At 40.1% G+C, this 11,004-nt stretch overlaps 2 protein-coding genes across 2 annotated transcripts; both read right to left on the bottom strand.

The window, feature by feature from the left end:
- Positions 1-147: 147 nt before the first annotated feature.
- LOC102704195 (protein FLOWERING LOCUS T-like) lies at positions 148-1,966 on the bottom strand. Its single transcript, XM_006645550.2, has 4 exons — positions 1,769-1,966; positions 1,575-1,636; positions 1,402-1,442; positions 148-404 (listed from the first exon to the last, which is right to left on the bottom strand). The coding sequence occupies exons 1-4, from the start codon at positions 1,964-1,966 to the stop codon at positions 148-150; spliced, it is 558 nt and encodes a 185-aa protein (XP_006645613.2).
- A 6,394-nt stretch (positions 1,967-8,360) lies between these two features.
- On the bottom strand, positions 8,361-10,466 carry LOC102705852 (B-box zinc finger protein 22). The gene is made up of 3 exons (XM_015840898.2): positions 9,935-10,466; positions 9,281-9,850; positions 8,361-8,997 (listed from the first exon to the last, which is right to left on the bottom strand). Exons 1-3 carry the CDS (start codon positions 10,148-10,150, stop codon positions 8,674-8,676), a joined length of 1,110 nt encoding a protein of 369 aa, XP_015696384.2. The 5' UTR covers positions 10,151-10,466; the 3' UTR covers positions 8,361-8,673.
- Between the last annotated feature and the right edge of the window lie 538 nt (positions 10,467-11,004).

Genomic DNA, 11,004 nt, shown 5'->3' with positions numbered 1-11,004 from the left:
TATACAAAGAAGGAAAAAAAAATACTTTGAAGACAATATACTTGTTACTTTTTTCCTATCTATATTTATTTATAGATTAATAAATATGTTATATATATATATATATAAATATATGAGTAAAAGGAAGGGTTACGCCATCAGCAGGAGTCATTGACCGGCCGGCGGTGACCGTAACGGGGTGAAGCGGCGGCCGCCGGTGCCGCCCTCGGGCTGGCAGGTGAAGAAGGCGGCGGCGGCGGGCGCGCCGAGGCCGTGGTCGTCGGCGAAGCTGCGGGTGGAGAAGTTGTGGCGGAGCAGCGGCGGCTGCCCCACGGTGCCGTGCGCCATCTGCCGGAACAGCACCACCGCCACCCGGTGGATCCCCGCCGCCGGCCGGGGGCTCTCGTAGCACACCACCTCTCGCCCTGCATCAGTTACGGCATATTAATTTGCTCAACATATTAATGTGCGATTATGGCATGCTGATTAAATTACTCCCTCTAATTTTTTTAGTTAATGCCATCGTCTTCTTTAAAATTATATAACTTGTTGTAATTTAATTTATTAGTAAATAAATTTTAAACATGACTTATAAGCGTAAACAAAAGCGAAAAAATATTTTGGCTTATAACTGTAAGCAAAAGTGAAAAATATGAGAGCCAAGTACACAGCTGAAAGAGAATTGCATGTGCAATATCAAGATAAACATATATCTGAGAAAAACTGTAGATGAATATATACATTTACCCATTGTTAAAACTAAAGGACTGTATTTGCATGTACTAAGTACTAACTCCATCCCAAATATATGATTTTTAGGCTTAGATATGTATATTAAGAAAATATGCATGGAATTAAATAAGGATTGTTGACATTAATTGTTTGAAAAGAAGATGCATGTAAGTTATATCTTGGGACAAATTTTCGATGCTAGAGTTTGGTACATTTTGGGATGAATGAAGTAAATAAATATACAATACGCCGATGAAACTTTGTAAAAATTAAAGAGCTGGCATTTGTAAATAGTTCTCTACCAGATTTTGAGACAATGTGTACATAGCAGAAATTTGCTTGATAGTATCGAAAAGAATAGGTTGTTACGCATTGGTGTTAATAGAAAGATTATCTATTTTTTATAGCTATTAATGGTATAAATGATTACATTAACTAGTATAAAATTTTAAAACTACTTTAGCTAGAAATATATGATGATGAAATTTTGTATAGAAACTCTTAGCAATAAAATACATCGTTTAGCCGTTTATTTGTCACTTACCGTTAAGTTGTCTTAAAATGATTTCTCTCATGCATCTAATCCCACACATAAAATAAACTAAACGTACAATTCCGATCAGAAAATATAATCTTATTGCACAATTATGAAACTGATTCAACTGGCGGTTAATCAATGTTTCTCCTTACCATAGTTTGCATCAGTTGCACCAGGAATATCTGTAACCAGCCTGCAAAGAAATTTAATGGTAAAAAAATCGAAATAATCAACTTTTGAGCTCAGGTGTTGCATACACATAAATATACCAAAAAAAAAAGAGAGTAAAGTACGAAACAATAACGATTGATATATCGATCATCACCAGTGTAAGTACTCTCTCAACGTGGGATTGCTTGGGTTTGGAGCATCTGGATCCACCATAACCTTAGTTTTGGTGAGCAATATACATAAGTTAATTAATCAAGATGTAATAATTACATATGCATCACATAATTATACAAGAAATTAAGTAAAGTGCTATATATTAAGTTATATGCATTTTGTATATATACTGACGAGCGTGTAGGAGTAGTCGCGGATGTCGTCTCCTGATCCGACCTCGACGCGGGGCCTCGCCGCCACCGCCGACGGCCTGAGGTCTTCGCCGTTGACGACCCGCACGCCGTTGTACGAGACGCGGAGCGTCACCGCCGGCGAGAACGGGTCCACCACGTCGCCGATCACCCGCCCCAGCACCAGGCTGTTCGCCGACATATTTAGCTTTGCAATCGCTTTTAATTTTGTGTGATCGAGAAACCGATCGACCTAGAATATTTATATGAGGACAGTCTTCGATCCAATCACCAGCGCAGAAGCTGTACGTAGCCTTGAGGACGATTGGATTTGAGCCCTGCTCGCATTATATAAGATTACGGTACTCTGTCCGCTTTCCGCTTTATAATGTATTCACTCTGTTTCATATTATAAAATTTTTAGATTTCTTTAGATTCATCCATCCCTATATCATATATATGTTTTACATATGTATCTAGATTTATTGGCATACATTAGGCAAAGATAAAAGTTTTATAACGTGGAAATGAGTGAATAGCTAATTTTTAGGATTTGAATCTTGTACTAAAATATAAATATTTCTATTATTATTCATATTATTAATTGTCTTACCTATCACTTCTCATTCAAAATTCTTCTTATTTTATCCTCACATACCTTCTTACCCACATATATCAATTACTTATTTATTAAGAAAAATATAGTATTCTCTTCTTACCCTTAATCTCTGCTGAACAATCTAAAAGTGAGAACCGAGACAGTAGTAGATAGCTTTGGCTGCGAGTGTCATAGTCAAGCATCTTATGATATGATCCCTGCATCCAAAATATCTTATTCTATTATGTATCGAGCAATGCGTCATTCCAATAGCAAAAAGTCAAACGACATATTTATAAATAAAAAATAATTTATGAATAAAAGTTTTATATACGTGTTCACGTTGATCTAAAAGCTAAGGCTAAAAAATAAACTGCGATAAAAAAGCCTCAAAATCAACTCTAAATTTAAGTTAAAAATTCAAATTTGGGCATGTAAACATAAGCAAAAAAAACAAAAAATGTGGGTGATATCCAAGGACTAGCTATATAGCTTTGTACCGGTACAAGTAACTGTGCAGGTCATGTATTATTGGTCTTTAGTTATATAGCAAAAACGAGTGTAGTTCCATGTAGCACTAAGCGTGCGTGGGTAAATTTTTATTCTCCCCGTAGCCGCAATCTCAAAGCATATATGATGGCTAAAAATCAAAGTTTTCTTCTAAAAATGATCAGATGTTCTTTTAGCGACTCCATATATATATATGACCGAACATAATTTTAACTAGTAGCTAGCTGTTCACTCCATCCACAAATATAAGCAATTATAAGAGTTTTAGCATAGATTAAGGCTAAGGTAAAATTATTTTGATGCCCTTGAGAGTACTACATTAATTAGGAAAGATCAATCCTAGCGATATAGTAAAATGCATGGAATCATGGGAGATAGGTTTGGGTTCAGAAATTAAAGCAGTGTGCCTCAGGAGTACATACACACACACACACACACACACACACACACACACACACACACACATATATATATATATATATATATATATATATATATATATATATATATATATATGAATTCTCTATCCTACTACCAGGTGTAGCTATACCCCTCACGTCTAAGGTGCAGAAACACTTCTATACATATTTCTTCCCTCTTTCAAACAGAAAGTATAAACTCTATACATGTAGCTGTATCATTTACATGTCTATATATATATATATATATATATATACACGCATACAGAGAGACTGCACACGTGCACATACACCGATTAAGGTTCATATATTTGACTGGATTTCCACAGAATTGCTATGTTCCAATGTCTTAATTAAGAGTAACTTTTGAAAATGTTAAAGAGAGAGCTGAGCTTTTGAAATGTTACAATCATATCGGCTAGGAATCTAATACTACTTTGCAGTGAAATCGTGGTGTGATCCACGCTGGGGATCCTTTTCCTCTCTGCCTCCAAAAAAATTTCATTGGCTGGCCACAAAAACACATGTCTTATCAACAAGGCTAGGAAAAGTGTGTGGCTGGCTACCGAATTCCTTCCTTCCTTTATTTCTTTATTAAAAAATTATGTATATGATGTTGCATATAGCTAGCTAGAAGCATAATAAATTTCTTTTTTTTATTTGACACTATTGACTTTTACATTTACATTTGACACATTTTTCTTATTTAAAAAATATATAATTATTAACTATTTTATTATGATCTAATTTATTACTAAAGAAACTTTAAGCGTCGCTTATAATTTTGCATATTTACACAAATATTTTAAATAAGCCAAAAGATAGATCTAAAATTTAATAATGTCGAATAAAGAAAACTGAAAAGAGTACGATGCATGTTATTAGTATTTATAACTGAAAGGAAAACATTTTAAATAAGCCAAAAGGTAGTACTATTCTTACAAAAGGGATATTCAAGGCAATAGTGAAGAATGCAAAAAGGCAAGATGTAGTGGGCAAGTGGCACCCGACTTAGCAATCAATCCTAGGATATTTGATTGGCTGGTTATCAGATCATATCAAATCATTCACACGTGATAAAATATGCCGGGAAAAAAATGCGTTCACCGGTTCATATAAAAGGATCAAGCTACTCCTATAACCAGTGATATCCGCCGTAGATTAACAGCATCATCTTTTCATTTTTTTCTTAGGCTTATATGCCAAATTTAATTTTTTTTAATTTTAAATTTGGAGCTGATTTTAAAGTTTTTTAATATAGTTTATTTTTTAACATTGAATTTTAAATCTCTAAGAACACACACATAAAATTTTATTCATAAAATACTTTTATATGCAAATATATCGTTCGGATTTTTTCTTAAATAATATATATATATATATATATATATATATATATATATATATATATATATATATATATATATATATATATATATATATATGCTTTTAGCGATCTAAAAGATAAGACTGAAAAATAAACTACGATGAAAAACATCAAAATCAGTCTGAAATTTAAGATTGAAATTTAAGTTTTGACTTATAAGCATAAGAAAAAGCAGAAAGATGGGGTTAAAAAAATTAAAACACGTCAAATATAATAAATTATGGTATGCTTAATATTTGACGTGGCAACCCGTGTTAATAAATTGACCTATCCTATGTTTTACGAAAGATGAGGAATCTCCAGATAGATCGCACATACAGCATCATATATGGAGAGAAAGGCACGATATATTCCTCAGGTGTTCATACTGGTAAAAGGAGGAACATAAAGCTAGTGACACGTACAGGATAGATATGGCTGGTCAAATGTATTGGAAACACAACGAAAAGTCGGCAATGCAAACTGAAAGACAAGATGTGAATCGGCTTGACTTCAGCTGTAACAGTTAACAAGAGCAGTGCCGTCAACATTCTACTAATTAATTAACTCGCGTAGTAATTTAGTCTCTTTTATCTTCATAACCATCTCAGTAAACCCATTCAAAGGATGCCGTTCAAGTTAATTTGGTTGCCTTTTTTCTAGTTTGATTATTATTAAGGTCCCTTTGATTCGTAGAGAATAATATAGAAAATCTGTAGGATTTAAATCCTATAAGGATGTTTTCGATTTCATCTTTCGAAACAAAGGAATAGGGATTCAAAGAATCATATATATGCTATAGAGATTTGCTTCTGTCTAACAAAAAGTACCTTAAGATACCGGTACCCTGCAGTACCAAATCATTTCTGATCGTTGGATCTAACAGTGCACATCATACTTAGCTAAATCTAATGGTATACGTAGAAAATAATTTGGTACTATGAGGTATTGGTACTTCGAGGTATTTTTTGTTGGACCGAAGCAAATCTCTATGCTATAGCATGAGATCAAACCTCTTGAAAACTTTTCTTTTTATTATATCTTTTCTAGTTTCTGTTTTTTCATGTGATCCCATCAAACGGTCATGTATGTTTTCTTCTGTATTTTGCAATCCTATATTTTTCACAATCCTAACTTTTGGTCATTTGCAAATTAAGCAACTATTTTAACACTCTTCACTGGATTGTTGAACTACTGATATTGGTAAACAGTGTTTGCCATGGGATCTGTTAGGAGTATTTGCATCCAATTCCAAGGAGTAGGGAGAGGTAGTGTTGGAGAAATATATAACATTACTAAGTACCCATGGGTGTGGAAGCTTCTATTCAAATTCAAAAAGGACATTCCACATCTAAAATATGTTGCAGTATCCTGCTTTAGATATGGATCAGCGAATGGAATATATCCACCTTTGTTACCCATCTGCATCAGAATAACGTTATGCACTTGAACAGTGCAAATGAGAAACAAAACATATGCATGGGAAATCAAATCTGTTGGTCCTTTTATTCAAAATTATCGCTGGAATTACACAGTTGGAGAGAGAGGAGCAGTCCAATAGATATTTAAGAAATAGAACAATTCCTTCCGTGCACCTAAAAACTCACCTAGTCTTTTCTGTGCACTTGAAAAATACCGAATTCCCTGTGTGCCCTCCAAAATTTCTTTGAAACCCTTGCGTTCCCCTCCTACGCAGGAAGAAAATTGAAGTCATCCATCCAATCCGAACGGACAGATGGTGCAAATATAGAAAGTGGTTACTATTAGAAAAATCATACAGATGTCATCGACAAGCATCTGATGATTCCACATTTTGCAACAATGGTTCTAAAAATAACACTGTACAAACCACTTTATCTAATAAGAAATATCATAGTCATCAGTTTTCTGCTAGTGGCCATCAGTTAAGTGGTGTTGAAAGACCATTTTACTCCTAATTAAGTCAACACGGTCAAAATACCCAAATTTTCAGTTACAGTTTGAAAAGATAAGGTTGATCAGCTGGTGCTCTTGTGGGCCAAAGAGTAGACTTGATGGGCTTATGGCTTGGCTTACGTGCACAGTGGAAGAAGAATGTAATTAAGCCGTTATGAGTTGGGAGCTTAATGTTTTATATTGCCTTATTCTTTTACTTAAAAAGCCTTATAGATTTTGAATAGAAGGATTTCTAATAATAATATGAATAACTACATGCTTGTCACTATAACGTTTGTATGGTACTTCCTCCTATTCCATAATTCTTATCATTTTAGATATAATTTAAAGGAACTGAATATTTTTATGCCCTCTAACATAACGCCAAGGAAGATCCCTTTCACAATCGATAGATATATACTCCCTCTATATTTTTATGTATGACACTGTTGACTTTTAGAATCACGTTTGACCATTAGTCTTATTTAAAATTTATATCCAAATATGTAAAATTATAATGCATCATTAAAGTTTCTATAATAATAAATCATATTATAACAAAATAATTAATAATTATATAATTTTTTGAATAAGACGAATGGTCAAACGTGGACCTAAAAGTCAACGGCGTCATATAAAAAAAATATGGAGGGAGAATATTTTAGGCCGACGCAGATGGCAACGAGAGGCGCAACCTTTCTTTCTTTTGGGCCTCCACGGGCTAGTGGGCCGGGGATCCTTGCAGCCCACGCTTCTGCTCGGTTTGACTTCGTCATGGGCCAAACCGCTTGGTTGACCTAGTGGGCCTCCACTCCTTTGCAAAGCACTCTGACTCTCGGGCATGGTCTGATGAGGCCCTGTTGAACTGGGCCCATTTAACAATTTAAAGGATATTTATTTTTCTTTCAAAAGAAAAAAAATTGTGACTGTTTTGTTATTTATATTCAGGTTGGAGAATTGGGCTGTTTTGCTTCCTTCTGGGAAGTAGTACTGTATAAAAGAAGAGTTGTGGTCAAAGTGATCAAAACAAATTGTGGGATTATGGCAATGACAAACAGCTAGACTGCAGTTATACTTGGAGATTTCCTTTGTCCATGAACCATTTCTTTATGCCGGTGTACATAATCTCGATTCAGCTGTTTGTTCTTCCAGTAATACTCTAAAACTAGAGCAGCTCTATACTATTTGACCTGTGAAGTCATCTGTTGGTGAAGAATTGGAGTCAGTTACGAAAACCATGCTCAATTTGTAGTACGAGCTTTAATTCTGAAATGAAGTAGACATCTGCTAACAAATTAGAGTGCTATAAACACGATTATGGGGTGATATTTTAGGTCTTTCATGAAAAGTCAAACAACATATTTGGAAACGAAAAATAATTTATAAACAAAATTTTTATACATATATTATTAGCGATGTAAAAGTCTGGAAAATAAACTTCGGTAAAAAAAACTCGAGATCCACTCCAATTTAAATTTTGGTGTATAAACACAAATACAAACTTGAATTAACTGTCGCCAATCTCAGCAGGGATGCAGTGTGTACGCGCCTTTTTGCAAAGTCAGAACTAATTAGTGCGAAGCCGTTCTCATAAATAGCAAACCGTAGCGACAACAAAAAAAGGCTTAGATTTTTCAGGTGAGACGCCAATGATTTGTGGCAGGCCAACTGCGGTCGAATTCCTCGAAAAATGAATAATATGGAACAAATTCGAACTAACTGAGCAAAATATTGCAAAAATATAATCCTCTATGGATGGACTAAATCCGAAAGAAACATAGGCAACATGTATAAGAACCTGCATGTCGATTTTCTCCGTTTTATTTCCTTTTTCTAGGATTTTTTTTAACTGGCCTTAATTTCTACTTCAGCTAGGAACAGAACGTGACACAAATGCAACATTGCACCCCCTAATTAATCACCTAGTAGTAGTAGCAGCAGTATCAACTTGCTTCAACGGATTACCACTAATTAATCTCACACTCATAATATTACTACTCTCTAGCTAGTTACAGCTTACATGTACCAAGTTGAACATTTTGACCCTTATTATTTTGCTCTTAATTTTTCTCTTTCTAATTTTTGTCGCCGGTGTCTGCGGCTTAGCATCGTCTCCGCCGTTTCACTGTGTGGTCACCGGCGCCGGCGGCGAAGCAGCGGAAGGGATTCTCCGGCGAGGAGATGTCCGGCACGAAGACCGCGCCGGCCTCGGCGGCGGCGGCGGTGGCGACGCCGCCGTGGCGTGGGTCCCGTTGCCAGTGGAGCCCGGAGGCCGTGGGCGGCGAGGGGAGCTCCGGCACGGCCCAGTGGACGTCCGGCACCTGGCCGAAGAAGTCCTGGCCGGCGGCGGCGGCGGCGGACGACGACGACGACGACGACCTGCCGTTCGGCGTGCCGTCCATGCTCCCGAGCTTGCCGCTGTCCGCCTGCATGCCAACGGAGCGCGCCACGTTAGCACACGCTGTGTGACGAAGAGATCGGCTTGCCCAAATATCTATTGCCACCGCTCAGATCAGCATGAGCGAATCGTGAGGTCATTAACAAAAATCGAATTTTTAGTATTTCGAATTCAACAAGATATGGTGAGCAAAGAAAAAAAATCTGGTTTTTAGTAGTTGCAGTTCAACAAGACTTGGAAAATAAAAAATCTGAGCTTTCTTGCGCTGTGTGGAAGGAAAGTGACACTGTGATGACACGTACTGTACTGACCTTGGACGTGGTGGTGTTCTCGGTGAAGCCGAAGCCGGCGTTGAACTCGGCGAAGCCGAAGAACTCGTCGAGCGGCCAGTCCGGCGAGCCGCCGGCGAGGTTGCCGAACACCGCGGCGGCGGTCGCTGGCGTGACGGGGCCGCGGGAGCTCCGCTTGGGCGGGGTCTTTGTCACCACCGGCTCCGCCGCCTGCCCCACCGCCGGGGCCGGCGTGCTGAACTGCTCGTTGACGACCGACCAGTCGGGAAGGTTCCCGGTGATGCTGACGGCCTGGCCGCCGGTCGCCCAGTCGATCACGTCGTCGTCGCTGTAGAGCGGCGAGGGGCTGCGCTTCCTCGCACACTGCGGCGGAGGCTGCAGGGGAGGTGCCGAGGAGGCGTTGTTGTTATGTGGCTCGGGGTCTGGCTGGTTGTCGTCGTCGGCGGCTGCGGGGTCGAGGCCGACCTGTACGCCGGTGAGGAGGAACCTCCGGTGCGCGGAGACGAAGGCGTTGGCGGTGTGCACGGCGACGTCGCAGCTCCGGCACAGCAGCGCGCGGTCCTCCACGCAGAAGAAGTAGGCGTGGCTCTCCTGGATTCAATCAACATCATCATCAGAACCAGAAAAGAATGAAGAAAGAAACTTCTTAATTTGAGGTAGCTTGGACATATATACCTGGCATATGTCGCAGTTTGGGGGCGAGGAGGAGGCGGCGGCGGCGGGAGCGGAGGAGGAGGAAGAGGAGGAGAGGAGCGGCAAGCGGTGGTGCTTGCCGGCGAGGCGGTTGGCCGCGTGCACGTCGCGGTCGCAGCGCGGGCAGAGCGCGGCGTCGTCGGCGCAGCAGAGCACGCGCGCCTCCGCCGCCTCGCACCCCGAGCAGAGCACCTTCATCGTTCCACCACGCTCATCCGCCACCTCGCACGGCGGCGGCCGCGGCGGCAACGGAATTGAGGATCAGGCCGGAAGTGGACAAGACAGAGGCAGGCGGTGGCTGGCCGGCCGGGGGTTTTTGTCGGGGACCGAATCGAGGTTGATGTGCCGCGGGGGAGTTGGGAGCTGTGGCGAGAGGTGGGGTGGGGAGAGTGACGCGCATGGCGCAGATATTATTATCCCTCCGCGTCGACGACGACGACGAGGAGGAGGAGCTCTCGCGGCTTAGCTACCGGATGGCATGGCGCCAACGTGGGCGGGGAGACGATCACGTGGCGCGTGGGGACTCGAATTGACCGGACGATCCACGGAGCGGCGGTCGATCGGGCCGACGTCCGTGCCCCGGCCATCGCTTTGACCTCTAATCTCGCCCGCTTCGCCACCACCGCTTTCTCCCGTCCCGTGTCCCGACTCCGCTCCTCGCGGAAAAAAAATTGGTGGATACCGGCTGCAAATATCAACCCGTGTAACCCTGATTTAGATGTACGATACGTGAATGAGAGTGAGATCTCACGTTCAGTCGATCGGCTCCAGACTTCGAGAGGAAGGGAGAGAATACTCGGCTCGGCTCGCTCGCGTTGGCTACGGCAAACAGAAGCATTGTCATCGAGCAGGGCGACGGGCCGATCTAATGCGCATGCAGGCACGCCTCCGCCGCATGCGATACGTATAAGGATACGTATACATACATACATACTTTATTCGTCTCTAAATATTTGACACCATTAACTTTTTGATACATATTTGACCGTTTATTTTATTTTTTTAAAAAAATATGTAAAGCTATATATATGCATAAAAATATATTAACAATA

Source organism: Oryza brachyantha, chromosome 1, assembly GCF_000231095.2.
Source record: "Oryza brachyantha chromosome 1, ObraRS2, whole genome shotgun sequence".
Classification (NCBI taxonomy): domain Eukaryota; kingdom Viridiplantae; phylum Streptophyta; class Magnoliopsida; order Poales; family Poaceae; genus Oryza; species Oryza brachyantha.
This window is presented reverse-complemented; position numbering and strand designations above follow the sequence as displayed.